The sequence below is a fragment of the Mustela erminea genome, chromosome 2, assembly GCF_009829155.1.
Source record: "Mustela erminea isolate mMusErm1 chromosome 2, mMusErm1.Pri, whole genome shotgun sequence".
Classification (NCBI taxonomy): domain Eukaryota; kingdom Metazoa; phylum Chordata; class Mammalia; order Carnivora; family Mustelidae; genus Mustela; species Mustela erminea.
In genome coordinates this window covers 94,875,084-94,889,443 of record NC_045615.1, presented here as the reverse complement: position 1 = coordinate 94,889,443, position 14,360 = coordinate 94,875,084, and the positions used below count along the sequence as shown (strand labels likewise).

At 37.8% G+C, this 14,360-nt stretch overlaps 1 protein-coding gene across 3 annotated transcripts in view; it reads left to right on the top strand.

Moving 5' to 3' along the window:
• RNF150 (ring finger protein 150) overlaps nucleotides 1-14,360 on the top strand; it is a 306,711-nt gene that overhangs the window by 170,681 nt on the left and 121,670 nt on the right. For all 3 annotated transcript variants that reach the window (XM_032333473.1, XM_032333470.1, XM_032333472.1), the window contains exons 3-4: nucleotides 8,795-8,866; nucleotides 11,137-11,219. In XM_032333473.1, coding sequence (XP_032189364.1) covers nucleotides 8,795-8,866; nucleotides 11,137-11,219 — 155 coding nt within the window. The remainder of the gene's footprint in view (nucleotides 1-8,794; nucleotides 8,867-11,136; nucleotides 11,220-14,360) is intronic.

Here is a 14,360-nt window from a genome sequence, read left to right as displayed (position 1 = left end):
GGAATACCAGAAAAAGGAGAGAGAGAAAAGGGGGCAGGGAATTTATGAATAAATAATAGCTAACAGCTAAAGACTTCCCTAATCTGGGGAAGGAAACAGAGATCTCCTAACAAAATCAACCCAAGGAGGTCCACACCAAGACACACAGTAATTAAAATGGCAACATATAGTGGTGAAGAAAAAATATTAAAAACAGAAAGAGAAAAGATGACAGTTACGTACAAAGCAAGTCCTATAAGGCTATTGGGGTATTTTTCAGCAGAACCTTTCCAAGCCAGAAATGAGTGGCATGATATATTCAAAGTGTTTGAATGCAAAAAACCTACAGCCAAGAATATTCTATTCAGCAAGTCTATCATTCAGAATAGAAAGATAAAGAGTTTCCCAGACAAACAAGAACTAAAGGCAAATCATGGCGACAAAATCACCTCTGCAAGAAATATTAAAGGGGAGGGCCCCTGGGTGGCTCAGTTGCTAAGCGTCTGTCTTCAGCTCAGGTCATAATCCCAGAGTCCTGGGATCGATCCCACACTGGTCTCCCTGCTCAGCAGGAAACCTGCTTCTCCCTTTCTTTCCCCCTCCTTGTATTCCCCCTCTCACTGTCTCTCTGTCAAATAAATGAAATCTTTAAAAATATATATATATTAAAGGGGGCTTTTCGAGCAGAAAAGAAAGACCCAAAATGACAGTATGAAGGTAGGAAACAGAGAAGCACTAAAAATGAATATCTCTGTAAACAAATCAGTCAAAGAACTCACAAAACAAAAGGGTGTAAAATATGACACCATATATCTAAAACATGGGGAGGAGAAGAGTAAAGAATGGGTTCAAACGTAAACATCCATCAAATTTAATATAGACCGCCTTGTGCAGAGGATGTTCTATACAAACCTAACGGTAACCACAAATCAAAGCTAATAAATATGCAAATAAGAAGGGAAAGGAATCCAAATACATCACTAAAGAAAACCAGAAAACCATGAAAGGCAAAAAAGGATCAGAGAAAAACTTCAGAAACAACCACGAAACAAGTAATAAAATGGCAATAAATACATATCTATCAATAATTACTTTGAATGTAATTGGACTAAGCGCTCCAATCAAAAGACATAGGTATAAAATGTATTAAAAAAAAAAAAAAACAAGACCTATCTCTATGCTGCCTACAAGAGACTCATTTCAGAACCAAAGACACCTGCAGATTGAAAGTGAGGGGATGGAGAAACATTTATCATGCAAATGGATGTCCATAAAAAACTGGAGTAGCAATACTTGTATTAGACAAAATAGACTTAAAAGACTGTAACAAGAGACAAAGATGGACACTATATAATAATAAATGGGACAATCCAACAAGAAGATAAAACGACTGAAATATTTGTGCACTCAACACAGGAGCACCCAATACATAAAGCAGTTATTAAAACATAAAGGAACTAATCAGTAATAATGTCATAATTGTAGGGGACTTTAAAACCCCACTTATATTAATGGACAGATCGTGGAAACAAAAAATCAACATGGAAACAATGGTTCTGAATAACACACTGGAACAGATTAATTTCACAGATATATCCAGGACATTCCATCCTAAAATAGCAAAATGCACATTCTTTTCAAGTGTGCATGGAACATTCTCCAGAATAGATCACATATTAAGCCACAAAACAAGCTTCAAAAAATCCAGAAAAATCTAAGTCATATCATGCATCTTTTCTGACAAGAACCCCAAGAAACTGGAAGTCAGCCATAAGAAAAAATCTGGAAAGACCACAAATACATGGAAGTTAATTAAATGCTGCTAAATAATGAATGAATCAACCAGGAAATAAAAGACAAAATAAAAAGTATATTGGAAACAAATGAAAATGAAGACAATAGTTCAAAGTCTTCCAGACACAGCAAAAGCAGTTGAAAGAGGGAAGGAGAAGCAGGAAAAATCTCAAACAACCTAATCTTATACCTAAAGGAGCTAGAAAAAGAGAAACAGGGCACCTGTGTGGCTCAGTTGGTTAAGCATCTGACTCTTAATTTTGGCTCAGGTCATGATCTCATGGGTCGTGAGATCAAGCCCCACATTGGGCTCTGCACTCAGCAGGGAGTCTGCTTGAAAATTCTCTCCCTCTGCCCCTTCCCTCACTTGGGGTGTCTCATTCTCTCTCTATAATAAATCTTTTTAAAGAAGGAAGAAGAAAGAAAAACAATACCTAAAGCCAGAAGGAAGGAAATAATAAAGATTAGGACAGAGATAAGTAATATAAAAACTAGAAAAACAACAGAGGAGATCAGTGAAACCTGGAGCTTGTGCTTTGAAAATATCAATAAAATCGATGAACCTTTAGCGAGACTTACCAGGAAAAAAAGAGAAAGGGTTCAACTAAAAAAATCACAAATGAGAGGGGAAATAACAACAAACACCACAGAAATACAAACAATTATGAGAGAATATTATGAAAAACTGTATGCCAACAAATTGGACATGATTTAGCCTACCAAAAATGAGGCAGGAAGAAATAGAAAATTTGAACAAAACAATTATCAACAAAGAAATTGAAACTGTAATCAAAAAACTTCCCAAAAAATAAAAGTCCTGGACCAGATGGCTTTACATCTAAATTCTACCAAACATTTAAAGAGAAGTTAATACCTATCCTTCTCAAACTGCTGCCAAAACAAAATAAAACAAAACAAAATCAGAAAAGGCAGAACTTTCAAATTCATTTTATGAAGTCAGCATTACCCTGATACCAAAACCAGATAAAGATACCGCCAAAAAAAAAAAAAAAGGAGAGAGAGAGAACTACAGGCAAATATCTCTGATGAACATATACACAAAAATCCTCAACAAAATACTAGCAAACTGAATCCAACAATTCATTTAAAAAATGATCCCCCATGATCAAGTGAGATTTATTCTCAGGATGAAAGGGTGATTCAATATTCACAAATCAATATCAATAGAAGAAAGAATAAGAATCATATGATCATTTCAATAAGCAGAAGTATTTGACAAAGTACAAAATCCATTCATGATAAAATCCCTAACGAAGTGGGTTTAGAGGGAACATACCTCAATACAATAAAGGCCATATTTGAAAAACACACAACTAACATCATCCTTAATGGGGAGAAACTGAGAGTCTTTCCCCTAAGGTCAGAAACAAGACAGCAATGTCTACGCTCACCACTTTTATTCAACATAGTTCTAGAAGTCCTAGCACAGCAATCATACAGCAAAAAGAAAAAAAAGGCTTCCAAATCAGTAAGAAAGAAAAACTTTGACTATTTGCAGATGATATGATACTATATGTAGAAAAGCCAAAAGACTCCACCAAAAAACTTCTAGGACTGAGAAATGAATTCAGGAAAGTCACAAGATATAAAATCAATCTATAGAAATCTGTTACATTTCTGTACAGCAATAATGAAGCAATAGAAAGAGAAATTAAGGAAATAGTCCCATTTTACAATTGCACCAAAAATAATACGATAACAAAGAATAAACCTAACCAAAGAAGTGAAAGACCTGTACTCTCAAAACTATGAAACACTGATGAAGGAAACTGAAGATGGCACAAAGAAATGGAAAGGCATTCCATGCTCATGGATTGGACAAACAAATATTGTGAAAATGTCTATATTACCCAAAGCAATCCACATTTATTGCAATCCTTATCAAAACACAACCAGCATTTTTCACAGAGCTAGAACAAAAACAATCCTAAAATTTGTGTGGAATAACCAAAGCAACCTTAAAAAAAGAAAAGCAAAGCTGGAGGTATCACAATTCCAGGCTTCTATTTATATTACAAAGCTGTAATAATCAAAACAGTATGTTACTGGCACAAAAATCAATACACAGACCAATGGAATCGAACAGAAAATCCAGAAATACACCCCCCACAATTATATGGACGATAACTTTTGACAAGGCAAGAAAGAATATCCAATGAGAAAAAGACCCAGTCTCTTCAAACGGTGTCGAGAGAACTGGGCAGCAACATGCAAAAGAATGAAACTGGACCACTTTCTAATACCATACATGAAGATAAGATGAATTAAAGACCTAACCTGAGACCTGAAAAACATAAAAATCGTGGAAGAGAGCACAGGCAATAACTTCTCTGACATCAGCCTTGGCCAACTTTTCTCTAGATATGTCCCCTGAGGCAAGGGAAGCAAGAAGCAAAAATACACTATTGGAACTACATGAAAATAAAAAGCTTTTGCACGACAAAGGAAACAGTCAGTGAACTAAAAGGCAGCCTATAGAATGGGAGAAGATTCTTGCAAATGACATAGCTGATAAAGGGTTAGTATCCAAAACATATAAAGAACTTATAAAACTCAACACCCCCCCCCCAAAAATTTTCAGTTTAAAAATGGGCAGGAAACATGAACAGACATTCTCTAAAGAAGGCATTCAGATGGCCACCAGACACATGAAAAGATGCTCATCATCACTGACCATCAGGGAAATGCAAATCAAAACTGCAGTGAGATACTACCTCACATCTGTTGGAATGTCTATAATCAAAAACACAAGAAACAACAGATGTTGGTGAGGATGTGGGAAGAAAGGAACCCTCTTGCAGTGTTGCTGGGAATGCAAACTTGGTGCGGCCCCTGGGGAAAACAGTATGGAGGTTTTGCAAAAAGTTAAAAATAGAACTACCCTATGATCCGGTAATCACATTGCTAGGTATTTCACCAAAGAATGCAAAAACACTAATTCAAAGGGTTGCATGCACCCTGTGTTCATAGCAGCATTAGCTCCAGTAGCCAAGATACAGAAGCAGTCCTAGTGTCCGGGATGGGTGAATAGATGGAGAAACATAGCCTATAGATTCAATGGAATATTATTTAGCCATAAAAAAGGAAATCTTGCCATTTGCAACAACATTGATGGAGCTGGAGAGTATTGGGCTCAGTGAAATAAAGCAGTCAGATAAAGACAAATACCATATGATTTCACTCATATGTGGAACTTAAACAAACAAGCAAAGGGGAAAAAAAGAGAGAACAAACAGATGGTTATCAGAGGGGAGGTGGGTAAGGGAATGGGTAAAATGGGTGATAGAAATTAAAGCATGCACTTGCTATGGTGAGCACCAGGTGATTAAAATAAAAACATTTTTTAAAAAGTGACATTTCTCTTGGGTTGTTTCAAAAGAAATAGCTGTTACATAATGAAGTAACAGAATACTAAGAGACAGTCACATGAAAGAAAAAATGAATATTGAAAGTATAAGTTAGTATAAGCCACTCTACCAATTTTCGAATAAAATTAAGGACGTGCCTGGCTTCAATTTTTTATCTGTATCCTTCAGAACTGTTTGTCTTTAAAAATTATTTTAGGCAGTTTTAAACTATTTCATCTCTCTCCTAAAGCAGTAATACTGTACTATAATTATCAAGGTAGCTCTTTCACCACAATAGCAATCTTACAAATAAATTACAAATTCCCTGAGAACAGAGGTTATGCCTTATGTTTCATTATTTTCCCCTTGTAATAGCTATCACACAGAATTATGCATAGAAAACAATGTAATCAGTATAGTACAGATCAGCAAGTGATTCTGATGATAGGAAACACTAACTCTGAACCCCAGCTAAAGGAAATGTTATTCCCACCAAAAATAATTCCATTCTCTTCATTAGTTTAAAAAAAAAACTGTATTCCATTATGCTTTGAATTTCAATAAAAATTTATGAAAAATTTTTAAAAGAATTGTTTTAGGTAAAATTAAACTTTGACAAAATAATTTCTGGTTCACTTCCTTAAGAAATGTTGGTCTTCCTTTGAGTATACTCTGTGACTGTTGTTTAAAAATAATATTTGCCACTTATTTGCTCTCCTTAGCTTAAGTGTCTGCCTTCGGCTCAGATCATAATCCCAGAGACCTAGGATCGAGCCCCACATCAGGCTCCCTGCTCAGAGAAGAGCCTACTTCTCCCTCTCCCTCTGCCTGATGCTCCCCCCTGCCTGTGTTCTCTCTCTCTCTCTTTCCAATAAATAAATAAAATCTTAAAAACAAATTAACATAATTGCAAAAATATCTGAGCGCTTCATGATAAACAATCAACGTGTTTATTTGGGTCCAGATTTCACATTCTAAACATAATGTTCTGAAGGTTTGTTGTACTTAATTCCTGGTAACTTACTCCTGGTAGCTCTTTCTCTATTCCCTTCAATTCCTGCTCCAGGCTTCTTCAATGAAAAGCGACTCTTGGTTGAGACGGACTGATTTTGCCAAGGCCAACCTCACAGCTTTCTTATCTCCCCACATATATTGCTTACAATTTGTCCATTAATTTTCCCGTTAACTGGCTTAACCTCACAGGTGGTTTTCCATGTTTAAAAAAAAAAATCTTTTGGTTTAAAATTTTATTCACTTACCAGCGATTTATGGCATTGCCACTAGATTGTAAGCCAAAAAGAACAGGAATTTATGTGTGTGTTTTTCACTACCATTTTTTTAAAAAGATTTTTTAAAAAGAATGTTTTAAGTGTTCTCCATCCCCAGTATGGGCTCAGAGTCACAACTCTGAGATCAAGAGTTGCATGTCTACGGACTGAGCCAGCCAGGTGCCCCCTTCCACTACCTTCTTTCCAGAACCCCGAGCTATGCCTGGGACAAAACGAGTGATCCAAAATATGCATGGAATGATCGTTAGTTATCAAAGGCAGCTTTATTCCAGGTGCTGGGACACAATGGGAAGCAAAACCAAACACAATCTGGCCCTCAGGGAGTTTACATGAAGGCAATTTAACGGGGATTGATCATAAAAACAAATGTCAAATTGTGAATTTTGTGACAGTGCTATGAAGCAGAGCGACCAGGTTTCATAAGTTATAGACTTAGAAGGATTGTCTCTCTTGGGAGACATGGGGGAAGAGAGCTCCTTGAAGAAGTGGCCAGAGTTGAGATCAGAGGATGATCGCACAGTAATTAGAGGAAGAGGAGAGGACAGAGAGTTCCATTCTTTTTTGTAGTTTCTTCTCGGTGTTTTTCCCTCTCACTCAATGTCCACCCGCCATAATGGTATTTATCATTATAGACTTCCTTTTTTTCCTGCAATCTTAGTTTGATAGCTACTTGTGGACTTCTGCATAAACTCGAGTGTATGTAGGTCTCCTTTTAGGTAACAACCAAACTTACTTTTCTGTGAAAATGGCCAGTAATCATTTTAGAAACTAAGGACAAAATATCAAAGAGAAAATGAATTAACAAGGAGAACACCTCTCTTCAGCTTACTTACTTTAACTGTTGTATGCTCGAGGAAGTGCCATATGATAAATACTTAATAGATCTTGGTTGGTTAGTTGCTTGGCTGGCTGGCTGAATGGCTGGTTGACTGGTTAACTGGCTGGCCAGATATTGGTTGGCTGCTCAGTAATTGGTAGGTTCGCTGGCTAGCTTGTTAGATGTTGGTTGGTTGGCTGGTTGGCCAAATGTCAGTTGATTGCTGGCTGGCTGACTGGGTAGACGTTCGTTGGTTGGGTGACTGGGGTGGTTTATTGAGTAATAAGAGTGGTGGTTTAGCTCTAGCTTTCAAGTCAGACTTAATTTTATTCAGATTCTGACTGACCATTCACTGATAATGATAAGCAACTTAAATAAGCTCTTTAAGTCTCCGTTTGTTCTATAAAACAGTATTTTTTTTTCCTCACAGGGTTGTTGTGAGAATAAAATGTGCATATAAATAAAATGTGCATATAAAGTTTTAGCGTGGTACGTAGGATACGTTAACCATTCACTAGTATATGTTCACAATTTAAGAGAAAAGAAAGAAGCTTGAGTGTTGTTTCTGAAAGGAACCAAATTAGTGAAAGCAAGTGATGAATCCGTTTAAATGTTTGCCTCGTTTATCATAGCCTTCAAATGTTTCACGGATGCCAATACACATCTGTTAAAGGGTCATAGTACACAAAGCTAAGAAGGAGCTGTTACATGTGGGAAACTCACAAGCACACCAGCAGATCTGGACAGATTAGAACTGAATTCACCACCCTCCACCCCCCTTCTTCTGACTGGCCTATCATCGCATGACTGCAGGGCTCATCAGGATAGCAACTTTCTCTATCAAAAAGAAAAAAAATTTTTTTTAGGGAGTGCTAATATATTAGTTGACATTAGTCGACATTAGGGGTTACACAGGTGTTCGCTTTATAATTATTTGCTAAGCTGAACATGTATGTTTTATGTATCTTCCTCTAGGCACACCCACACTTAAACCTCTCTAGAGGAGGTGACATTAGCATGCAAGAATGTGATGGACTAGGACTGTACAGATGAAATACATAAACCTATGCCGGGTCTCTATAAGCAAAGGAAAGTCCTTAAATTGCAAATAGAAAGAAATACACACACAGTAAATCCGGACTGTGAAAAAGAGGACATGAGGTTTATTCCAAGGGTCCAGATTGGCTATCTCCTGGACACAGATGAAGTGGCTAGAGTGGCAAATTACTAAACTTGCGTGCACGTGCCAATCTGCATAAATGTACCGTGTGCTGGAGTCACTGTAGGGTGGGATGTTTCCACGCCGTTTGCCACTTGCTTAACATTGGGCATGAAGAGCTTCTCTCCATGACAGTGCTTAAAAGACCTGTCTTTTAGAGGTCTTGCACAGACGTCACTGCCCCATCTCTTCCAGCCATTGTCCTTAACATTCACGCCACGTGTGCGTGATTTCAGAGACAGCTGCCCTGGTTTAGTAAACGCCATCAGCAACCAAGTCAAAAATTACTCATCTGTATTGCTAACAAGCGGCTTTTGGTTTTTTTTAGCGCCGACTGGGAGATGCAGCAAAGAAAGCGATCAGCAAGCTCCAGGTCAGAACCATCAAGAAGGGTGATAAGGTAACAGAAGACTCTTTTCTTTATGGTGAGGGACTAGTCAGAAAAGTCCCTGACTTTTCTGGCAGCCAGGGTAGAAGAGATGGAAGGATGGGAAAAGGGGTATCCATGAAAATAGCTCTCCTGGGCGCCTGGGTGGCTCAGTGGGTTAAGCCGCTGCCTTCGGCTCAGGTCATGATCTCAGGGTCCTGGGATCGAGTCCCGCATTGGGCTCTCTGCTCAGCGGGGAGCCTGCTTCCCTCTCTGTCTTTCTGCCTGCCTCTCCAACTACTTGTGATTTCTCTCTGTCAAATAAATAAATAAAATCTTTAAAAAAAAAAAAAAAGAAAATAGCTCTCCTGTGTCTGTAATTATACCCCCCATCTTTATTAGATATAATTTTAAACAATTTATAAAATGCATGCAGTAGGACAACAAAGCAGTTGGAAACAAAGCGTAAGAAAATGAAAAGTATAGGAAAAATAGATGAAGCTAGAATGAATTTTTTAGACAAATACATTACCTGAAATGTGTAACAAAAATGGATCCCAAACTTAGGTTGGGGCTTTCTAGCAGCCAATGCAAGGAAGGAAGAAATGTTCAAACAATATCTAATTACCTTATTGCAGTGTCCACAAGATGAAAACGAGATGGTTATTCCTGGTATTACAATTTGAGAAAATTTTTCCATAAATCCTTGCAAGGAGGAAAGTGTTATATGCTGAGTGATGTCCTCCAGTGATATCTGCAGTAAATACAGAAAGCATATTCAGTCCCTCTGCAATCTAGCATCCACAACCCCACAGTCATTACAGCAGCCTCCCTTGCTGTAGAATGAGGACATAAAGCCAAGAGCAAAGCCTATCTTTTTTTAATTCTGGTATAAGTAACATACGGTGTTATATTAGTTTCAGGTGTACAATATAATGACTCAACTATTCTATACGTTTCTCAGTGCTCATCAAGATAGGTGTATTCCTAATCTCCTTTATAATATTTCGCCCACCTCCCCACCCATTTCCCCTCTGGCAAGCACCAGCTGTCTGTAATTAAGAGTCTGAGTTTTTTGTTTGTTTCCTTTTTTTCCCCCTGTGCTTATTGGTTTTGTTTCTGAAATTCCACATATGAGTGAAATCAGATGGTATTTGTCTTTCTCTGACTGGCTTATTTCACGTAGCATTATACCTTCTAGATCTATCTATGCTATTACAAATGTCAAGGTTTCATTCTCTTTTTATGGCTGAGTAATATTCCATCATGTATGTGTGTATGTGTGTGTATATATATATATATGTGAATGATATATATATTATAGTTTCTGTGTGTGTGTGTGTATAATTCCATTAAATATATATATATCACATCTTCCTTATCCATTCATCTATCAGTGGACACATAGGCTGTTTCCATATCTTAGCTTTTGTAAACAATGATGCCCTAACCATATCAGAAGCAGAAGTGTATCTTGAGAAGGAACAAGGAAACAGTGCAATCCAAGGCCTGCAGACCTCTAAAGGTCTTTCTTCTCCCCAGAAGAAATTTTAGAGTAGTGGATTGTGCTACATGTATTTGGGGCTCATTGGGACATTTGTAAGGGAGTCACAAGTCTGCATGTATAACCAGGTGCCATCTCTAGTCTGAATACTTGATTTATCTCACTATGCGCTGCTATTTTTCAACTATATAAAAAATACTACTGAGCTTCCTAAGATGAAATTCATTTAAAAGCATTACTAAATTCAAAGTATATTTTGCATTACTTTTTTCCCCTCAACAGAATATGAAGTAGGGTATTGAAAGAGAAATGTATATACTCGAATAAAGAGAGATGTATATACTTGAATAAAAAGTTAAAACCATGGTTCTAGAGTTGTATACACATAAGATTCCCAAGGAACTGATAGATTAAGTAACACTTGGACACTTCTCCATAAATAGTGTTCCTCAGCCTTGAGATTTGGATGTCACTTCTAATTACAATAAATAGCATTCCCAATAATGGTATACTTAAAAATTGCTCTCTCACACTCATAATAAAGAGCATTTTATTTTATAGCAACAATACATTACAAAATTATTCCCTCACAAAAGCACTTAACAGTAGAACCCAGAAACAAAAAGTGGAGGTTGGAAGGAATGGAAACTGAGCCAACAGACGGTCAATTACTGTTTGAGAAAACTGGCGCACAGACCATGGAAAGCCTGTCTCCAGGCAAGCTCCCCTTGCTTGTTTGCCTCTTCACCCAGGAGTTGAAGCTACACAAGTCAACTCATCTGTACTTTCTCCGTTGCAGGAAACAGAGCCCGATTTTGATAACTGTGCAGTTTGCATCGAAGGGTACAAGCCCAATGACATTGTGCGGATCTTGCCCTGCCGGTGAGTCCCTGGGCCGCTCGCTTTTGATTGGGGTGTGTGTGGAGATGAGAGAGCCGCCTGGCTGCACTGGCTCGGACCTGCTTGGCCTAGCCCTGCGAGGTCAGGCTGCCCAAACCTTTCTGGGTTTAAACAGCAAACAGTGGAAAAAGTGTAACCTTTCTCCTTGAAAACATGTTTTCTTGCTAAATAAATATTTTCCTGATCTCCTTTGCACCAAAGGAAGCATAGTGCTATGAATTAGAACCTCGTGATACGGAAATTGATGATGGGGCTCCCAACTATAAGTTTTTTTTAACAACAGAATTATGATATTCAGAATCCATTCTAACTTTCGCAAGTGCTGTTTTAATTTAATTAATGAACTCAGAAAGATATGTCGTGAATTGGGGCACCTGGGTGGCTCAGTGGGTTAAACGTCTGACTCTTGATTTTGGCTTAGGTCATGATCTCCGGGTTGTGAGATCAAGCCCTGTGTTAGGCTCGACGCTGGGGGTGTGGAATCTACTTAAGGTTCTTTATCTTCCCCTCCCTCTTTACCCCACCTTCTCTCTGTCTCCCTCTCTCTCCTTCTCTAAAAAAAAAAAAAAAAAAAAAGTGTATATATATTGTGAATAATCATGAAGGGATCAACAGCCAGAATATGGTCTGGAGTGAGTGGGAAGCCAAAGGCAAATTCCATTTCCTTTTGGGTTTTCTTTTGGGGGGGGGGGTGATAGGAGTTTATCAGCAGGAAAGAAATATGACAGTCACCCCAAAACTTCTAGAATCTAGGGGAGGATGCCAACATATGTAGTTGGAAACATTCCCCAAGTGGGATTTTCATATAACCCTAATCCTTCTCCCTAATTGAAATTTACTGTTAAGGTATTTGAATTTTTATATATAGTTAAAATTAAATACGTTTAAATATATCAATAAAATCAAATATTTTAAAGTTGCATAAAAACTGTCTTCCTATCATTGAAAACCTTTTTTTTTTTTTTTTAAAGATTCCATTTATTTATTTGACAGAGAGAGATCACAAGCAGGCAGAGAGGCAGGCAGAGAGAGAGAGGGGGAAGCAGGCTCCCCCACCCGAGCAGAGAGCCTCATGCAGGGCTCGATCCCAAGACCCTGAGACCATGACCTGAGCTGGAGGCAGAGGCTTTAACCTACTGAGCCACCCAGGCACCCCGAAAACCTTTTTTTGGTGTTGCTGCATCAAGTATCCTAAAAATAAAAAATTATTCCTTGAAGAAAGTTTCTTCACTTAGAAAGGTGAGCTTTAAAAAGGCTTAAGGGACACCTGGGTGGCTCAGTTGGTTCAGCATCCAGCTCTTGGTTTCCGCTCAGGTCTAATTTCAGGGTCATGAGATCCAGGTCCTGAGTCAGGTTCCGAGCTCTGCCTCTCCCTCTGCCTCTGCCCCTCCCTCCCTAAAGTAAATAAATAAAATCTTAGAAAAATGTCTTACGAGTACTTAATAAAGTGGATAAAATACACAAAGATATAAAGCAATGCATCTTTAGGAAATATTTCTCTAAAATAAGAAAGAAAATATGCCTGTAGAGGAATTAATTTAATAATCCCAAAATGACAAAGAAGTGTCAAAAAAGGACAGGATATGTAAATAGATGCAGAAATTCCCGAGGGGAATGAATCCTTCTTGAAATGCTTTTAGAAAAATTGATCATCAGGAAACAGGCCTGGGGAAAGTACACTGCTGGCTCCAGCCAAAGCCTTCAATGGAGATGCATTTTCCTTAGTTTTTAGATGCCTGACTAGCTCTAAGACAAAACCATAAAATCAACACATCAAGACTTGGTGGTTTTCTTCCTATGAGGGAATATATAAATTCTTTCTTCAGACATTAAACCTGGTATTTAGTTAGTGACTTCTAGAAACCTGGCAAAGAATGGTGGGCAGCCTGTGAGCCACAGAGAGCCTCTCAGGGTAGCATCTTTTATCTCTGTGATATTTTACTAAGGTTGTTTTTCAACCTCATAGTGATAAGCAAGGAATGTGCTTTCCTTTGCTTTGCTGCTCAGAGAGTGTTTACAGCCCCGGGAGGGTACTTCTCATAAAAAATATCCAAAGCAAATCTAAGTTAAATTTCAACTTTTTCCTTTTTTTTTTTTTTTTTTAGAGAATCTAAATGTAATTAAGAAAATCTATTTTTAAAACTATATAAAGCATTACGTTAGCTCCATCATCCCTACTGTATAAAATAACATTCATTTGGAGCTCAGTCATGAGTCTGTCCCACGTTACGGCATAGAATCACTAGAAGCCACGTAATATCCAAGCCATAGATGGGCCACAGTTCGATTTACCGTGCTCCTGTTGGGCAACATTTGGCTGGTTTCGGTTCTTAATTAAGACAAATTACACTGCTTTAGCAGTGTTTAGATTGTCATGATGTATTATTCCAGATCTCTTACAATCGAATTTTTGGAAAGATTAACCAAAGAAATAGCTTTTTAATAATTAAAAAAAAAAAAACTTTAGGAAGTTTAATTTTATTTATACTAGCCCTTGCCCTAGGCCAGTTCAGTGTGGCCTACAATTCTTCCCTTTTTACATTATTATTTGATTCTTGGCTCATTTCTTGACACTTTCTGTTCAAGCTTCTTGCTGTTCATCCGCTTTTATTTCATTATTGTAGGCCCGGCTTTAAATAACACAATACACTAAGAATTAGCAAGCACAGGTTAGAGTTATTTATTGTTTGATCTTAGATGAACCATATATATTTACTCTTTGAAGAGCTCATCCATTTTTTTCCATGCTGACTTTAAAATCGAGATATTTTGGTGCCTGTTGCTTGTTTCTGCCAGACAGTTCCCACTAATGGATATCATCAAACAAATGCACTGGCATTTGCTTTTTGCTACATAATTTCCTCTGGGGTATTATTAAGCCCCAGATCCTATGAACTTTATAGACTCTCTCATTATTTCCAAGCTGACTCAGCCACAGAATTTTTTGCATCTCCTTAGAGTATAAACCATTTCAAAAAATAATAATAATAATTCAGTTTTTGTCTTCCTCCTTTCATACCCTTTTCTGTGGCCTCCTAACCCCTCACCCGCTGGGTGTATCACTTCTCTAGTGTGGCCACTTGGGGTGTCTTTCCAAATCTCCATGGGATATTCTTGTGCTGT